General features: G+C 42.3%; 1 protein-coding gene across 1 annotated transcript in view; it reads right to left on the bottom strand.

Moving 5' to 3' along the window:
• GPC6 (glypican 6) overlaps positions 1–20,098 on the bottom strand; it is a 777,195-nt gene that overhangs the window by 7,950 nt on the left and 749,147 nt on the right. The window contains exon 7 of the mRNA XM_075089625.1: positions 3,499–3,635. Coding sequence (XP_074945726.1) covers positions 3,499–3,635 — 137 coding nt within the window. The remainder of the gene's footprint in view (positions 1–3,498; positions 3,636–20,098) is intronic.

Raw genomic sequence — 20,098 nt, 5'->3', positions numbered from 1 at the left:
CCAAGACGTAACAGTAGGTCTATGGTCCTGGTGAGCATGAGCATGAGGATGATAGGGCATGAGCACAGTGTCTCACACAGGTTGGTTGAAATGAGTTGGCTGAGTTGGCTGGAGCAATTCAAGGTTCTTCTGACCCCTGGAGTGCTTGTAGATTTGGTTGCTGTTCTCACTTCAGTAAAAGTCAGTTATTCAAGGGCTAATACCTTGGATTTGGTTTAACTCCTAAAGCCTGAATTCCATCATTCCTGCGAAAACTTAATTTCTGGAGAACAGTGAAGAGGTTATCAGCTGTTGCTAAGAATTTATCTGCATATAGGGAAGAAGCTAAACTTTTGAAGTTTGGTCTTAATGGTGTTTTTTAGATCCTAAATATCTTCTAGAAATCTGTGTCTCTGCATCTGGCAGAAGACATTAATTTTTTAAACATAAAATGATATTCAAGATCTTTTGTGAATACAGATAAGATGGGTAAGTCCTGCTGGGCATCTCTCTAAAAGGGACTTTGTCTGAAGTAGCTATTATTATTATTTTTAATATTGATTTTTTTTAGAAAAGAGATTCATCCACCTAATAAATGTTTTCCAATTTCCACAGCACTTGCTTTCTGCGTGATGTGACCTGATTAAAGCCATTCTTTGTACAGGCTCAGCAACGAGCCAAGTGCACCCTTCCAGAACACCAAATGGATGACTCTGTTACCCCATGATTATTTGCGAATTGGCGACCTTCATTTGGTGACCTGGTGTCACTGTAAATTAATCATGGTAGCAAAGTGATATCCAGGGAGTGTAATAACCACAAGTGACCTTGGTGTAATGCCTCTCTCAGGAGAAAGCCTAGCTTTCATTTTCTGTGATCTCAGATTTGTAACTCTTTTTCAGTGTAAAAGCAGCATCAAAAAGTGATGTGTAAAATGAAACATGAGGCGTAATGTCTATCTGGCAGTTCAAAGTTTCTATGTCTTTATATCACCACAGGATCTGATCAAAAGACAGCAACAATCTCCTTTCCCAACAGTAGCCAACACCATGATGTCTTCTTATTTGTAGTATTAATGTCTAGGAAAACAGGAGGTGGCTAAATTTCCTTTTTTCTATCATAAGCTGTTGTATTATTCTCTGGAATTCAAAATGTAGCTCTTCATATAGCACAAGGGTGTTTATGATGGATGTTACAGTGAACACAAATAGATATATTCATATTGACAAGATTTTGCCACCCTTTTTTCTTGCAAACTAATGTCTGTATCAGATACTAATCAGTATGATCGAGGAAACACTTTTTTCTTTATGCTGCAGTAATTGTCCCTGTTCACCAGACAAGAGGTGATTTTGCATCTAAAGCTAGTTATTTTCAATAATATTTTCAATGTTATTTCATATACAGTCCATGGCATTCTATGGTATCTCTCTGATTTATTACTATTCTCTCCACCTGAAGCATTTATTGAATTATGTTATTAAGACGACGACTATGCATTTCCTTTGTGAATGGATATGAAATAGAAACCGGACAGAGGAGCAGTGGTTGGGCCTGCTGAGACCATATCTTCAGGTGATGCTTTGAAGCTGTAATTCCACATCTAGCGAAAAGTCTGTGCTAAATTAATCAAGGAGATTATCAGCAGAGGCTAGCTTTTCTCAATGACTCCAGAACATTAATCTCAGAAGGCATTATAAAAATAAGCAGGCTTCTCATAAGATAAATACTGCAAAAGGAGGGGGAAAAACTACACACATAAAATGCACCCCCATAACTCCCAACAAATGTGGATGTTGTGCCAGACCCTTCAGTGCAGAGCAGAGGACAGCTGAAAAGTATCGGCCAGATAGCAGGTGTGTTTGACTGCTCTTTTGTAGAAAGAGTAGCATAATATCTCTTATTAGGGCATGCATCCTGATGTGATGCATGGCACCCAGCTGGGAGGCCTGGGAACTGTTTAACTGCTGCAGTACATCGGCTTGAGGTCATATCTTACAAAGCCCACCCACATATTATACAGGAAGATAAAACCCACATTTTTATTTCTCTCTTCATGCTGTTCCTTTGTGATGGGCCCTGTAACAGCCAGCTGCTCCTCCTAGCTGTCTTTCTCAGCATCCCTAGGGGCTTTCTCTAGATCTGGGACTTAGGAACCGAGCAGCGACCTGTGCTTTTGGACAGATTTGTTCATGTGCATCTCAAAGTGGGTTGGTCAGTGGGCTAGCAGCATCCCAAACAGCCCTCTGCTCTCACCTGTAAAATGAATTCTTTTGAGCATTACGTAGTAAGGCTAGGAGAAAGAGCATGCGTTCAGTGCAAAACATCCCCCTGTAAAGTCTGTGTCTTATAAAAATGGTTAGATGATGGGGTGGGTGTAATCTATGTATCCATCCGTCCCTCCATCCATGCAAAATGACATTTAACAGGTTTGTGAGTTTTTTCCCATGTTGTCTTACTTTCACTGAGTTTTTATATTTTATGTGTTTGTCTCACTTTTTTTTCTTTTTTTTTTTTTTCTTTTTTTTTTGGTGTGTGCGTTTGGGTTTTTTTTGTTATTGGCTCTTTTTCTTTATTTTTTTTAATTTATTCTGGCTTCATTTCTATCATCAGGAAGAAGGAAAGTAAAAATTTCAGTCCCTGAGTGCCAGAAAGTATTACTGCTCTCCAGATTCAGTGCTCACCAGATGCTCAAACCTCTCCTCTCCTCTCCTCCTCTCTCCCCAAAAGCACAGGCTACCCCTGCAGACCTGAAACCTGACTGCTCCTAGTGTGGTCCTTGAGCCAATTCCTCTCTCTCTTTCTCAGCAGGAATAATCAGATCCTCTCCTCTGTCAGCTGATGAATCCACACGGGGACCTTTGGAGACACCTGCTCATCTGCCAGCTCCAGCCCCGTCACAGCCAGAGCCAAGCAAACTTCAAAATTAAAACTCACAGAAAACTCATCACAAACAAGGGCAGATGACCACAGTATCTCTGATGAAGTAGCATAAGGTCAAACCTTCTACACAAGATAAGTAGGAGTGTTACATTTTTTTTCTCAGTTGGCTGTTTTTCAGGGTGGTTCCCCCCCCGCCCCCAGCAAATAGCACTAAGCTTTGGCAGCCAATAGCAAATAGAGCCGAAATTCTGATTTCTGTTTCATCCCAGTGTGATATCCCAAGAGTGCAATTGCTTCACAAGCTGTCAGTCCCAACACAGGGATGCTAAATGGAGCTAAAGAGCTCTTTGAAATTTTGGTATAAATTATCCTTTTGGAGCTGAGCTAATGAACATTTTCTGTGTTCACATGCTGACACACTGTGCCCATTTACCCTGAGTCACACTCTGGCTTTAATGGCACCGTGACAATAAGTAATCTTGGCTACAAGCTGAGTGTGGACAATTGCTTATTCTCCCCATTTCTGTTTCACTCTTACTATAAAACAGTGTTGTGAAATGCCCTCAGTTTTGTGATTGCTTCAGGCTGGATGGGGGTCTGGACCGGCCGAGTGCAATGGAGAGGGGTCCACCTCACCTCGCCTTGGTGTGGCCGTTCCAGCAGTCCTCCTCCATTGATGGACCAGCTGTCACTCGCTCATCCTTGCAGATTGTGTAAGGTAATGCTGACCAGAACTTTTTAGAGAGCTTTAGCTTTTCTTTAATGTCTGTTACCTGATTAAGAGACAACGAGAGGGAAAACAGGTTAAAAACATCAGCCGTGCTAACTATTGTATTAAATAATAGGTTGTTTTATTCCATAATGGTGATGATGGTGAAGATTAAAAGGGTTGAGGGTGCTAAAACTTAAATTCCTGTATTTATGAGCAAGGCATTCAGCATTTGGGTTTGGACAGTACAAATAATCAAGGTCACCTCATTCCACAAGGAAGACATTAATAAAAAGCATGTTACATCTTGCTCTTTGTAGTCTCCATTTGTCTAATGTTTTCTAAGTATACATCTTTCTAAGAATTAATATGTCTCACAGTCTGCTGAATGTAAATTCAGTTAAACAGTGTACATCAGATAAAATGTCTCACCCACAAACTTGGTCATGCCTTAGATAAATATTGTATTTAGAGCTGCATGTGCAGGCTTTAAAAAAAATTATTCAGTGCTGAGCTGATGTTGAACTGATTTAAGACACACAGGCTGAATACATTGCAGCACATTTGGATCTCAGTAACAGCGAGAAGTCTGTGTATATACATGCATGCAGAGACTATATCCATCTTTGATGTTAGGTGTAGATAAATATCCATAGCTGGATACAGACTTCACATGCAAGAAATGTTGGGACAGTATCAAAACAACTTTTTCATGTTATAAACTCCTTGAACAATAATTTAATTTGACATGATTCAGGCAGCAAGCAGGAACAAACTGAATTTCCAGCATCCACTTAATAAATAAACGGCTAAAATGTTATCAGTTCTTGTTTTGCGTTTGGTTTACTAGAGTGGAAAAATCTACAAGAATAGATAGAAAACATAACAAAGGACAGACTACAGAGGATGAATGGTGCCACTGTTGTTCTTATGGAAACAGATGCATTTCACATTAAGTTGTAATAGGATTTAGGGAAGCTTGTTGAATAGCTTTCAAAGGAAATCGCTGAGCTTTATTCTTTAAAAATAAAACAAGAAATAAAAGCTCTCCATTCTTCCATTCACTTTTGAGATTGGCTTCTAGGTTGTTGAGGTACAATATTGTACTTGGCTATTTATCTCTTTTATCTTTTGTTCTGAAGACATGATAGCTCTCTGAGCAAATGGCCCACGCTGCTTTGCCGTGCTTAAACTCTGTGGAATGTCACTTTATAAGCCAGGAGATAGAAACAGACGAGGATGTTATTTCAGAAGCACTGTCTGCATTTTCATCCGTAAGAAATAAGTAGGACAGTATTTAGCTGCGTGAGTTGTTGACCGTGTTGCTTGCCATGATAGACACCTTGTAAATCTCCTCCACACCCCTTGCCAAGCCCTAGTTGCTTTGTTTTTGTATGAGATACTGGCAGCATTTGCAAGCGTTTAAAGTCTCAATAGGGGAGCTCTGTCAAGCCAAACATTAAATTCCAGTTCACAGACCATGGGCAAGACTTCAGCAGCGGTGGGGATAGTCTAAGGACACCTGCCCTCTTATGATGCCTTTGGTTGGGCAGACAGCAGCCTCTCCTCCTCTCTTTCCGCCCACGCTAAGGGTAAAAACCCCAGGGTCTGTACTGGTATGGCTAACCAGCACAAGCAACTCAGTTAAACTGCCCGGTGTTTATGGAGAGGTGTGTAAACTGTTAGGCCACCGTGCAGCAAATCAGAGAGAGAAATCCTATAGAAAATGTAGGGGCAGGGTGGAGGAGGGTCCATTCATATAAGCTTGGGGAACACAAGAGTCAAAGGGACAGATTTTCTCATTTATTCCTTGTGCCTGGATAACTATTTACACAAGCAATCTCATTGATATCAGTGATGAGTAATGAGTTTTCAGAGCAGTAACTTCATTGCTATCTGAAAGATATTTTAAGCTATTCAAAACTCAGATTTCTATCATAATCAAATTACAGCTGGTGCTCGAGGACTGCAGACTTCCACTTCGAACCACAAGTGAGTCGACACCCCTTGTAAGAGCTGTAATTTGGAGTACAAACCTTGTATTGTCATAGAAGTCAGCAAAAGAATGGAGAGAGGTTCTCACAGCTCACATGCTGCGCAGGCTCTCCGGATACTCCCTGAAAATCAAAATGAGGACTCCCATTCCCCAGTCACTTCTGAAGATATTAAATGATGTTTACATACTCTATATGTGTACTGCTTACAGATAGGAAATCATTAAATTTCCTAACAATAAAGTTTTTTTTTCTTTGAATTTCAGAAGTGCACCTGGTAAAGTAAGGTGGTCTTACTTTGCCTAGGACTGTTGGTAAATGACAGCTAATTACATCTCAGACATCCCCCTGAGGTGTCATTCCCATTTTAGAACCTGGGGTGGGGAGGCAGACATTTACATGACTCACAAAAAGCAGCAAGGGCAAAAATGAATACAGCCTGGGGACAGGTTGCCATTTGAAGGCCTCTCTAGATACCTCAAATTTAGTTGTGTTTTAACCTTTTTCTCTCTCTCAGATATTTCCCTTCATAGGTATCCTCCATTCCCCCCCCATTGCATTATTCCATCATCGAGCTTTAAACAACTGGTGGACTCAGCCTGTGAAGTCTTGCTCTCTCCTGCTGTGTGACCGTACCTCTGTTATCCCTCTCAGCTTTTGGCAGTGGAGTTTACACATCCACCGAAACAGTTCCTTGAACCTCACTGTGAAACTCGTTTTCCGGAAGTGCAGCGTGGTTTCTGATGGCCTTGAAAGGGGAATTACGAATACCGATTGATTCACCTCCTCTTTCAGTAAGTAGCCCGGTGGCCATGTTCTCTTCTGCATGATGAACATTCAGGCAGGCAATGACTTTGGAGCACTTTTAATGTAACTTAAATGCAGAATAGAATTAGGTGATGTAAGGCCTGCCATGACACGTAAAACTTTTGTCTGTGGGTTTCACTGGCTTCAGTTCTGGGATCTCCTCAGGCATAACCACAGAAAGTCTCTTATTAGTCCCCATGGTTACACATGTTCCTCTGTACATAGTTTTGATCACTGCCAGCATTTAAAAAATACGTAACAGATGTACAGTCCCTGTACTCTGTCCGAGATAAAAGCCACTAAGGATTCAGTTAACATTGCTTGCTTGTGATTTACGAAGTCAGACTACTGTATCCCCCTAGTGACCTGTGGCCCTGTAAATGATTCCTTGGTATTTCCAGTCTTTGAATTAAAGATTAATTTTCAAGCTCGGTTAGACTTCTGTGGAAATATTGAAACATGAGATGTATGCAATTTTGATATTTTACGTATTTTCTTTCCACTTTCTCTAGCAGAGATTTATTCGGATTAAGGCCGCCAGATCTTTTTGGCTGTAGTTAACCTGACCATCCCTAGCTACCTTCCTGACGTAGCCCTGATACTGTACTGAACTACTTTTTTTTGACTACTTTGAAGGTACTAAATTTGTTTTGAATTCCAATACTTTCATAAGGAAAATGATATAGCAAGAGCCATGCAAAGAGTTAAATTTTTAATTTATGGGGGTTATATAGAAATGGATATTAAAATAGCCTGGCCTTCATCTACAATTGCTAAGAGAAGAAAGGCGTTACTGTGTAGGTGAGAAAAGTTAAATATTTGTATCATTTCCAAAAATAAGTTCTTATCCAGAGTTCTTAAAATTGTATAGTTACATGCCCCACCTTGAGAAATACAGTTCATTTCTTATTTCTGCCACTGACTTCTTGTGTAACTGAGGCAGTCGCGTACATCATGCAACTCCTCAGCAGAACTTGAAACAGTACCCATGAGCTCCGTTCCAATGCTACCAGCGTGGTCTCTGTTATAAGCAGGTAAATAAAGCTGACCGACATTTCTGTCGTCTGTACTCACCTTACACTCCAAAGTAATGAGGTGAGCTAAAAAACAAGCCCTTTATTTTAGCAGGAATCAGACATTAGCATTCCCTGTTTTAATTCAGGACATCTGGATAAATCAAAAGACTCACCAAGAGAATTCAAAAAAGCACTGAAAGTACCACGCAGAACTAAAAGTGAGATGACTACGTTTAATAAGGCATGAAAGATGCAAGAAGACTTTTTTTTTTGTGAGGTGGGCAGCCAATTGCCCATGGAATCCACTTTGGTTTAATTACCAATGGAAACATGTTTCTTTGGCAGTGGGGTAATGTGTGCCCAGAAGCAATGGGGGCCAAAAAGCAAATTTTAAACATGGGGGGCCCTAAAATAATTTTTAAGAAGTGAATTCCCTTTCTTTCCTCCTCTTCCCCTGCCAAGTTGTCCCCTGGCAAGTCCACCTCATAGTCCTTCCAGATTTATCTTTCCCACCAATATAACAGCTACTTGTGCAGATAGGGGAATATCAGAAGATGCTAAAAGAGTGTTCAAAGATGGTGGAATGCATCCAAAACTGACCCAGGTCCAACGCAATAAGTGAAATAATGTAATAGGGAGTCTTGCTTGTGTTAAGAAGAAATGGCTCTCATTAACCTGCTTTTCTTCTTCCTCATGTTTTCCATTGCTTTTTTGTTTGTTTCTTTTTTTATTCAGCAATTTGGAAAGATTTTCCTTTTGAAATGCGAGCAGAATATTCAGCTTGCCTTTCTGTCGATACCTTCTCCCTGGGGATGCTCAGAAACATCTCAGTGAAAAGCCCCATTGAGAGTTAAGCCATTAGGCCCAGGAAAAATGTACAAAAGTTCCCGGTTGCTCACTGGATGTTGCTTGTCCGGTGTACCAGGGTGCCACTCTGGATGATGTACCGTGCGTTGGTATGTGGCAGCGTAGCCACTTGGAAGACGTTTCAAGGGGATGCTTGTGACGAAGCATTGTGATTTCAGGGACTTCGGGCTGGGTATGTAAAGTGTATCCTACCGGTGTGTCACACTAACAGAACAGCTACGGACAGCAAGTAGAAAGAGGCCCAGGGTGTTGTCTTAGAGAAAAGACATGAAAGTAGCCATCATAAGACACATTCATGTCTGTGTAGTTTCTTCAGTCACATACTCCTTTGCCCTTTAATTCACAAGCAACATTTAGCTAATGCCACTTCTTGATGCTCCATTATTTCCAGATGAAAAACCAGACATTTTTCTACCGCCTGCTGCTTGCTTTTCCCTAGACATGTCTAACATACCCAGCCACGCACCCAGCACCCTTGCAGTCTTTATTAAAAATGATGTAGACCTTGTATAATGACGGGCAGCTTGATAACAGATTTATGGATACAGTGCTTGCCACCTGAGCCGCGTGTGGGATTGTGAAGAGCATGCCCTTCGTCATGGGCATGGCCGGGTAGGAAGAACAAACAGATCACCCCAATCTGATTTGTGTTATACCATGCCAGCAGAAACTGCGCTGGACTTTCATACATCGATCAGTATTTACGTTCATTAGGGATTTAATCTGAAAGCATTCTAAGACTAATGGCCAACAATTTTTTTTAAAAGGACTAGGTCAGCAAGTGCATATTGTATACTGTTTCTTACTGGTTGTTATGTTTATGTCTCTGTTACGTGTGGGTGTCACAGTCAGTGCAAGAATCGTATGTCACAAGCAGGTTACTATAGGACAGCTGGGTATTTAAACTGACACAGAGTTTTCCTTGTAAACTGGGCTTAAGGAAAAGCAGTTAACTTGGTCCCCTCAGTTTTAGGGGCTGCCCCTTGAGAAAGACGTGTCTCCTGTATGTCCTTTGTTACATCTGCCATCCTCACACAGATGTCTCAGAGGCACTAGGCACTTACGTGTAAGCAACCGGACTGGGCTTCCTCTGTCTCACCCAGGTGTTTGAATTTAGCTGAAGAGGATCTCTCCCTCAGAATTTTTTTTAAGGCACCTTCATTTCTCCACTGATGAGATACAGAGAGCTTAGGTGCATATTTTTGTTTAGAACAGCTCATTAGGTGCCCAACATTTCAATGCATTTTAGGTACCTCAGCGAGGGTGACATGCTTTGATTCAGAACAAGTGAAGCAGAACTTTATTTGTTCTATATGGAGATTATTTTTTTATACATTATACATTTCCACACTTTCTAGCAAAAGAATTCAAATGCCAAGCAGCTGCCGAACCACTGTGCACTTGACCACAGATTATTTTTCAGCCTTTTAAAAAATGGAGTGTGTAAGGCACGGATTCAGCGGGGTTTGAGCATCGTGTCCCCCAGATGCCGGGGAGCACCCTGGATCTGGGTGTTCCTCGAGATGGCAGTGTTGCTCAGCCTTTGCGCTGCTGCCAGCCACCCCCCCCCCCCCAATGCACACCCGCAGTGTTTCCCAGAGAATGAGACTGTAGATTGTTCCGCTGAATATAAAAGTGACAACCCTGTTATTTTAAACTCGAAAGTGACAGGCTGTTATTTTAATGAGGTCTGCCAGTGCCAAGGTTAACCAAAGCTTTATTTCCCCTACAAAACGTTAAGGCTGCGGTTCTAAAAAGGGGGCTGTGAAATTTTACAGTTATTGATACTTTCTCAGCATAGATAGGTTCTGAGAATTTCACACGCACCTTCTTGTGTAACAAATGCTTTTTGTTTTTCTGCCTTTTTTTTTTTTTTTAAATTTGACTTTGCAACTTTAAATGGTCCGGAGCTTTACCGATAACTGCCTGTTCATGATTCATGTTTCTGCACAGAAAAGCAGATGACAGCTCTTCTAATCAAGAACTAACACTGAATCCCAGTTACAAAGCACAAATGGGAGCTTGGGTAATTTGTGAAATAAAACAAATGAGCTAGGCGACTTTCCAAAGCAAGACATTTCTCGCTAGAGTATTTTAAAGTGAAATGAAAGGATTTTTTGCTTTCATTGTCTCTAAGGGCTATCCACATCTTTGACAAGAAAAAAGTTAAGGCCTTTAATAACAGTGAAGAATGACTATTAGCACTACCAGATTCTCAGTCTAACATATATATAACTTTAGAGAGTTAGGGTGGATTCAGCTGCCATACTAATACTCCTACGCTTACGTGTCTATGCTCGCAGTATAGTCCACAGCAACCTGGCATTGACTCACTTAAGTTTCTAGTGCCATTTGAGATGTCTGCAGTGACCTGGGCAAGTCTCCCGTAGGTTGTGAGTTATATGTGAGCGCACGGTGTACTGTTTTGGATGACCTAGTTGCATTTTGTTTCATTTGGCTTTGATTTAAAACATACATGTTAAAGCAATCTGGGTTGCCTACTGCACATTTTTTAAGGAAAGTCATTTACAGGTCTGCATGAACGCTGACAGCCGCTTTCAGAATTCTCCTTGCCACCTGTGGCCTGGCAATGCTTGTGCCACAACATTGCCTGTTAGCCGGCTCCAGGGGCAGGTGCCATTGCCTGGGTAAGAGCTGGACTGTCACAGCTTGGAGCTGACGGCCCCGTGCTCAACAAAAACACAAGCAAAGCGAGCATGTGTCTTGTGGGACTGCCATATTTTTGTGTCTTAACCTTCACCTGGAGATCCTACCTCCAGCAGTCTCCACAGATCTGCAGAGAGTTTAGTGCTGCCTTATGTCATTTAATGGAGACTCTTTTTTTATGAAAACACTGACATTATTCCTTACAGGTGGTAGGCCCTGACACCAAACTCTTCCCACATTCAACATTCATTTTGGCTGGGGAGGAGGAGTCTTTCAAACGGTGGAGCAACCTGGGATAAACAACTTCTCTCCATAAAGGTGGCCATTTACCTTGGTCCTTGCTCTTAGCTTGATTTACACAACCAGTCCGCCTCCTTAAGTGGGTATGTCAGGCCAAGTTCACTGCGCTTGGCTCCTTGGTAAATAAAAACATTGCTTTTGGAAAGTGGAAGCTACTGGAAACATCAGCGCCCTGAAATGGAAATCTGTAGAAACGTGAAACAGCTTTTCCCTTTCCTGTAATACCTGGGAGCAGTGCTACAAAGCTGGTCTATAAATCTGATACAAGCAAATCCAAAGCACTTGGAAGAATCAGCTTTTTATTGCAGATAAGTATAAAAGTAGCACGAGAAATATGCTGGAATCTTAAAGATAAAGTGCCAGAGGCTTTTCTGTGGCACGGCTTAGCTGTTAACCACTGATTCTTTGTGAACAGTCCTTCATCTCTGCAAACAAAAATGTTAATAGCTAATGTAAACAATTACTGATAGAGTATTTCAAGCTTATACAGACTTTAATTTGTCCTGGAAATGTTCATTTGGTACCAGGAGCGAAGTGGCTTTTTCTTCTCTTAACACTCAAGGGTTTATGCGGAACTGCATGTGTTGTATCAGACAAGTAGTTCAAGCCTCCCAACAGCTGAGAGAAGCATATGATTTCTAAGGGCAGCACGAGCTGGGATATGTTCTTTCATAGCAGAGCAAGAAGGGTAATCGTACTTCATACTTGAAGTAGCCTTACATTTAGCTTCATTTCTTCTAGTGGTTACTTCTTGACATAGCTCCATTGCCTTCCAAACTGAAGAAGCTCTCAGTGGACACTCAATGCCTTGAAATAACTCAAGATTCAGCAATAAGATGACGGCTACCCTGGCAGCAAGTTCTGGCCTGCTGACCTTCCTCTCCCTCAACCACGAGTGGCACATCCAGCTGTTTGCACAGAGTCGATAGAGCCATGGAGAAAAGGCTGTGCTCTGGTGGCCAAAATACAGAAAGCAAAGAACTACGTAAAGCCAGAGTATGAGAGTTTTGATGAAGGATCCACCTTAAGATTTTGAAATTACTTGTACAGCGTCATAAAATATTTGAGATATCTTCCATACAATATCAAAACCACTGTATTGGTTTCCCTATGGACTTCAGGGGTATTTTGGCATTGCCCATTTTTCAGTGCCCAGCTACCTCTTTTTTTGAAGGAGTTTAGGTGTAAAAGCACCTGCTCTTCCATGACCGGTGTTTTTATGCTGCAGAATGATTAATTAATCAGTTTATCAGACTATGGCACCTTTTTTGTCCCATTAAACCCTAATTTTAAGATTATTGGAAATCTGTTCCCTCGTTTTCCATGCGTGCTCCTACGAGAGGAAAGCACACAAATCCCCACCGTGCCTGCAGGGCACCCCTGTAACATTTTGCCGAGTGACTTTCCGCAGCCCCCGAGCCCGCCCCGTGCAGCCGGGGGTGCAAACCCCTGCGCCCCCCGAGCCCCTCGGGGCGGGGGGAGCCCCTCGGGGCGGCGGGGGCGGGGAGGGGTTTGTCCCTGTCGCCTCCCAGGCTGCAGTTTTGCAGGCTCGTCAGTAGGTGCCGGCCTCCCTCTGCGCCTTAAAAAGGGAAGGGGAGGGAAAAGTGGGGCGGTGGAGGTGGGAAGGGGCGCTGCGGGGTGGGGGCGCTGGCGGGGGGGGCAGCGGGGAGGGCTGGGCAGCCCTCCCATCCTCGGGGGGAACGCTCAGCCCAAGGGAGGGCGGTTGCGAGGGGTAAGGGATTCGACGTAGGCATTAGGATTGCATCATAACCCGTAATGTTTTACCGGAACACCCCAAATTTGCAGCCACAGCATGCAGGCTCCTGCTTCCTCCGATATTACGTTTGCATTTCATCCAGAGTTAATGGTTGGTAGGTTTCCCTCCCCCAGTGCTTCTGGTTGCCAGTCATTCAGCTCGACTGAAACTAGAGCTTGATTTCAATGGTCTGGATATTTGCGTTCTGGATTATTCTAATCCAAATATACAAATTTGCATTTTTTGCAAGTGGTGAATGCATACAGTCGGGAAAGAATTCAAAGTTGGTGTAGAGGCTTTGTGGCATTGCACGTGCAGATTGTGGTGATGTGGAGTTTATTAATTTTTTGCCAAATTTTCTTTCCAGACTCTCCGAGGAAGATGCACAATTTCATTTTCAGAGTTGTTTCAGAGATGAGAGACAATTCAACAAATTGGTGTTATATCACATGCAAATATAATTTGTTAAAACATCTAAGTCCAAAATAAAAATCACAAAAGATTTAGAATTAAAACAATAATATTTTCAGAGACAGAAAGGTTTATCAAAGGATATTTCAGGCAAGGCAAGTAGGCTCGACAGGAAAAGTGCTTACCAGGAAAACAATCAGAGTCAGAGAGAGCCTTGTACTGTAAATATACCATGTCAATATAGAGTCATAGAATCACAGAATAGTTTAGATCGGAAAAGACCTTTAAGATCATTGAGTCCAACCGTTAACCTAACACTGCTAAATCCACCACTAAACCCTGTCCCTAAGCACCACATCTACTTGTCTTTTAAATACCTCCAGGGATGGTGACTCAACCACTTCCCTGGGCAGCCTGTTCCAGTGCCTGACAACCCTTTCAGTGAAGAACTTTTTCCTAATATCCAACCTAAATGACTTTCATTGCCTTCCTGCTGAGGAGAGGGTGGGTTACCCTCTGTTGATGTGGAGCTGCACTCTCTTGTACTTTCATGATAGGCTTAAGTACTCCAATTACTGAATCTTAGCAGAACACAGCTTCCTCAGGGCTGCCAGGGACTCACGTAGACAGTGGCAGGAGATGTGGAGGTTGGGTATGGGTCTAGTTACCACTAGTGCTTAAGGATCACTCTAAAAGAGGGAGAAAATTGAAGTCCCGTTTGAAGTACAGCAAAGCAATGAGGTGTTCTCATAAGATTTTATCCTAAAGCAGCAAAAATCTAATAAGACTAATCGATTTCCTGTTTTCTGCCATGGCTGGGTGGAAAGTAATAAATTAGGATATTCTTGCAAGATTGGTGTTCAATCTAATCCTGAATCAGGAAATGGACCCTTTCTAGTTTTTGGTTCCCTTTGAAGCTAAAAGTGCTAGCACTTCCATACAGCTGGACTCTGGTGACTGAGCCTCGTGACTCGGTGAGCAGTATGCATTCAAAGTGTGCTGCTCACCTCTGCCATAAATTCCATACACTCTGTAAGACCATTTGTGGAATCTGATCTGGACAGTTGAAAAAGCAAACACCGATGGAGAAATTTTGTATGGATAAGAATGGGCACAGTAGCAAGCACTTGAGGCATACTGTGTGAATCTGAATGAAAAGATGTCTGTCCCAAAGAGTTTTAATTCCAAATAGAAAAAGGGAGAGCAGAAAGGAATACTCTTATTTTTTTATGTATATATATATAGGTGTAGGAAAAATAATCATATGCAAAGTAAATTACTTGAAATCAAACAAGGAGTCGCTGGATAAGCAAAGCATTACTCCTACATCTCTAGCACCTTCTTTATAATAAGAAGTCTATTTTCTTTCCTTGGTTATTGCTTTAGGTAATATGTGTCCCCACTCCTCCAAGGATATGACAATATAGCACAGTTCAGGCTATATTGAAATCAAGCAGGTAAACACAGCATGCAACTAGACTCGGTGTTACTGCTCTAGTACTTATTGTGGCTCTTGGGCAGGCTTTGTAGGTTGCCATCCATCTCCCTGCCACTGCAAGTGTGCTGCTGGCATCTGGGCACTCTGTGTCACCACATTGCTGAGGGGGACACACCACTTTCTAGATGCTGCCAAGTGAAGAGGCCTGAGTCAGGCAGCTGCATATGTAAAGCTGATTTTGTCTCCCAGGAACAAAAGGCAAGCACCAACCTGGGGCTGGATGGAAGACAGAGCTGGGAAGAGCTGAAGGAGGTGAAGCTGTGGCTACTTATCCTGATGGTCTGTGAAAGGGGAGGCAGCTCTGGCTGCTGCCCCGCATGTGCTGGGCCGTGGCATCAGTGACATCAAGCCTGCCTTTTGTGATAGGCACAAATGGCAACAGGTACCCACCATCTTGCTGTGCTCACCCCTTCCCCTTCCCATTAGTGCTAGTGCAATAGGCCCCTGCATCGCAGCGGCTATAGGGAGAGGGAAGGCCACACGGCTCTGCAGTGACAAGGATGCTGTCACTGGGGTATGTGGGGCCCAAATGGGTTGTGGGAAGAAGATGCTCTGCAACTTATGCTGCGGACTCTGAGGGCAGGGTGGGTGGTGAAAGGAAAGCTACAGGTTCTGAAGCAATCAAGCTGCAATGGATAGGTAGGGAGCCACTTCACAAAGAACAGTAAAACTGTCTTGCCTCATTCTTCCCTCAAAGCCTGGGCAATCTCCTGACTGCTCCTCACAGCTGCCTGTGAGCGCTAACAGGTATTACTGAGCGTTGCCTGCTGCAGTGTTGCCTATATAGCTGGCCGGCAGCATCCTGCCGGCTACCCCTCTTGACAGAAGCGAGGATCTGGACAGAAGATTGATGCTTGCTCCTTGCGCATACGCAGCTTAAAAGCAGCCCAGCCTCTGTGCCAGCACCCTCAGGATTGAGGCAGCTGCACACTGGTTATTTATTTGTCCGTTTTCAAAGTGCCTTCCCTACCTTATCCTGCTGCTGCATATCAGCAAGGATTCATGCAAGGCCACGTCAGGCAGTTGATCACAAGCTGTGTTCCCATGGTCATGAGTCTATCATGAAAATAGTGACATTATAAAAGTAACAAGTGCTGCAGTTTATTTGCCTCCAAAACCTAGAAGCTGTAAAATTCGTGTTTTGGGGATTTAGTAATAGTTACAAAGTCTGGAAAATTGGATTTCTTTTACTATAATAGAGAAGACCACAGATTTTAAGAAAAGCAGTTTCAAAATTCATGGGGTGAAAAATCTAGAAATGTCTATAGAAGCTAAATCAAGACTTCACAGGGTAGAAAAAACTCAAAATGGAAAAAATACAGCCTCACAAACTGTAGTGTCACAAATGAGATAAAGATAATTATAGAAATAAAGACAATAATAGAAACATTCCCATTTTCTATTTTAGCTATAAAACCAGTGCTCTTCACCAGTCAGAAGAGATTATCTTCACTGAGTCAAAGCTACCACTGATACTGAATGCATAAAATATAGGCCACTGCCTGCAGTATTTTTTCAGGAGCATCCCATAAGGATCCTGAGCTTCACAAACTCTTTCATTTCTTACCCTCTTAATTGGAGTATTTCAAGAATGTGGTTTGAAAAGCCTGGGATTTGGTGGCATGGAGTAGAAAAGACCTAGGAAGGTACTGGCACAGTGTAGAAGGGTCCTAGCTACCCCCTAGAGGAGTTGACGTGGGTGTGTGAGGAAAGAGCAAAAACTGCCATCTCTGAATTACCTGTGAAAGGAAAGACACAATGTTGACAGGAAAGAAATATGATTTTTGGCAAGGTAGTTGGAAAATGACCCTTCTAAAATCTTTTCCTCCAAAGGTCTCATAGCAGTTTGAGAAGTTAAACTATAAGGAAGAATTATGAGGACTCACCTAAGTGTAAACTCAGTTAATTGCGTACCCATCAAATTGTCCAGCAGCAGTGATTATGCTATAATTTATAACTCGTTGTTTAGTCAGCGCAAATTTACTTCAGTACTTCCCTGAAAATTCCCTGACAGTAATTTATGCAGGCCAAAGTCATATTCTGTCAAATGTGTCTCAGGCTATCATACTTCATCTGTCCATCACAGCCAATAACAGTAGACGCAGGGAGTTTTGGAGTAAAAAAAAGGTAAAAACCAAAGAAGTAGAAGAACAGAAGTATTTTATAATGAGTGAGATAACACTTAGGAAAAAGAGAAAAAAGATGAGAATCGGTTTCAGGCAGACTGTTCTACTGCTATCTACTGCTCTTAAATCTTTGCATACAAGAACAGCAGGTTCCTAGGGAGGACTTGGTGTTTGTGGAGGAAAGGGAGCAAATGTACTGTTGCTCTCAAATGTACAAATGCTCAGAGAGGGGTGGCTTGAAAAAAATTAAAAGCCCTGTGGAAAGAAACAACCCAGCACCATTTTTTATTTATTTAATTCCTACATACAAATGCAAGAAAGAACAAGAAGCAAATATGGTGTTCAAGGGAAAAAAAAGGAAAATTATGAGCACGCCTTTTATTCTGCACTGTTAACATCTTGCTGTTGTGTAAAAAGATTGCCACAAGGAAGAACAAAAAGCAGGCAAAGTTTAGAATCCTAATTGAGATTTCCATCCTAAGCAAAACACTGTGATGATTGCTCATTCATTTGGCATTCCTCCTCTCCCTTAGTCAGCACTGACTGGCAAAGTCATCTTGTGATATTTCTGAGTAAAAGCCTGACCTGCTGGTCATTTGCCAGCAGAACTAACAGTTGTTGACTTCGCTGCCCTAAATATCAAGCAAATAGTTATATTCTCTCTAGTTCACACCTTCAGACACAAATGGGCGCAGAGGAGGAGGAGTGGCCATGCAGCATTCGTCATACGAATTCAGCAGCTATAGGGAGGGGTGATGAGGGTCAGCTTTTTTGGTCACAGCAGTAATAACTGCCATGAAATACAATGAAAAATTAATTCCTTCTCATTTCATTGGGTTCTTTTTTTTTTTTTTTTTCTATTTTATTTCTCTCCCCTTTCCTTCTTCCTTTGTGCAGAACAGAATCTCCCTCTTCAGCTGTGTCAGAGTTGGCTCTGTCTGTCCTCCATGGTTGGGGTATGCTGAGGTTGTGGTCCAGCTTGCTAACCATCTCCCAGGGTTATGGTAGCTCCAGCTTTGGTCTGTAAACGCTTGCAGGGGAGCCTCCCACACTCTGTGAGTCTGGAGGATGGTTCCCCGCACCGTGGCTGGGCACGAGAGATGGGGAACAGGAACAGCTTCCACCACTACCCTTCAGCCGGTGGATGCTGCTTTCTCCTCATACCCAGCTGCCTACGTGTGCTCCCCCTGTCCCCATGAGATGGTAAACAGGTTGGCTCAATACCTGCCAGGCAGTGGACAGGGGAGCAGTGCTCATGCAGTCACACAGGGATGGGAGGTGGTTTAAAAGACTCTTCCTTGGCACCTCCAAGCTATGAGCCTGCCAGGAGATTTGTTGGGTCAAAGCCCTGAGTACATATAGAGCTAAGCCAAGTGTTCGGTGTAGACATGGGCTTTTGTTGGGCTATTCTTTTAGCATATCCATTTCTCAGGACCAGCAGGTCATTCTACATAGGCACATAGACATATACCCCCCTCCACTTAACTGCTGCTGCATGCCATGGTATGCCCTGCAATGCCATGTCATCTAAATAAGGTACTACTGGAGGCCTATGATTCCCATGCAAGTCTTTATACTGGATTTCCTTTCTCAGAAACCAGGAATTGCACAGGTTTTGGGTGATATGTAATTGAGTCCTGACAGTCTGGAGCTGGCACTCAAGCCAGAGGAGTTACCCTAGCCTGAGCATCCAGAGCAGCTGGAAGCTGTCATCTAGTCTTTGCCAGTGAGGGCTAAGTGGAGCAATTCACTTTTAGATATATCAAGTCAGCATGGAAGAGGTTAAAACATATTAAAAAAAGTTTCAAGAAACTTTCCCTAGAAACTAATGCTGCCTGTAGTCATAAAGCAGATGTACTTCTTTGGAGCAGCTATAAATCCTATGAGTACCCTAATAAATACACTACACATTCATTGGAACAATGTGCCCTCCGGATTTAAATTGCATCTTATCACTTTTTCCTGAAAATAATTATCACACCTATTAGAGGCTATATTTGGGATTTTTAGCTATATACATACATCTGCTTTCCCCTCTCTAGATAGATATTCTGCCATGAAGGACATGTGCTTTGGCAGCCTGATTTTCTCCCCAAAGAACAGAAATAACCCTGTGACTATACACTGGGGCACTGGTTACAGTTTAAATCAAAGTGCCCTTGAATTTGGATTGAAGACACAGAGCTGAAAATCCTACTTTTAAACTGTTCCAGGAGCAACACAAACTGTTGTGCACAAAATAAATTCTTTAAGTGTCTCTTCTCATATCAGTTCATTGGAAGACCATTGTGTATTCCTAAAAAATCAGTGGAACAAGAATTTCAGAGCAATGTAATCTTGGTCATATTTCCATTAACTGGTTTTCTAAAACACGATGGTTTTCACAGTTACTACTTTGGAATACTTTCATTGCAAAACAAAGCCAAATGAAATCTCAACAATTTAATTTTTTTTAAAGACTTGACAAGTTATATTCAGTGATGCTGCCTTGGCTGGATTCAGATTCAAGGGACAGCTGATTTCATTTTTCTTTCAAAATCAGACAACAGGAAGGTATCAGGCTAGGATCTTCTTTTCCTCTGAAGTTCAAAAGGAGTTCGGTAGGTAGAAAGCACCCTCCCCCCAAAAAACCCCAACCTGAACAAAACCCCCTAAGGATAACACAGATTATCCTTACCAGAAAGAAGCTATTATGATAATGGTGAGGGGGCAAACAATGCACAGAAACAAGCCCAATAGGCAAACTAAAAATAAATTGAATTGTAGAAAGAAAGAAATGCCTGATAATTCTAGGAATAGCACTAAAATTTCCTTTTGACGAATGTACAATGGATACATGTACTCCTATACAATGAATAACAAAATATTTTTATGCAGACTAAGTTCACTGCATGCCGAGATGACTCCTTACATTAATTTGACTCCAAACACCAAGAGTTGGTCTTCCTCGAACACGGCGAGGGGTAGCCTGCATTACAGCTCTGACCAACCTTATTTTCATCACAAACAGAATTTTTCCAATACGGTACCAGAAGCAGGTAGCTCTGGTTGTCATCCTTAGGGACAGCAAGCTAACCTACTTTCT

Source organism: Phalacrocorax aristotelis, chromosome 1 (assembly GCF_949628215.1).
Source record: "Phalacrocorax aristotelis chromosome 1, bGulAri2.1, whole genome shotgun sequence".
Lineage (NCBI taxonomy): Eukaryota > Metazoa > Chordata > Aves > Suliformes > Phalacrocoracidae > Phalacrocorax > Phalacrocorax aristotelis.
This window is presented reverse-complemented; position numbering and strand designations above follow the sequence as displayed.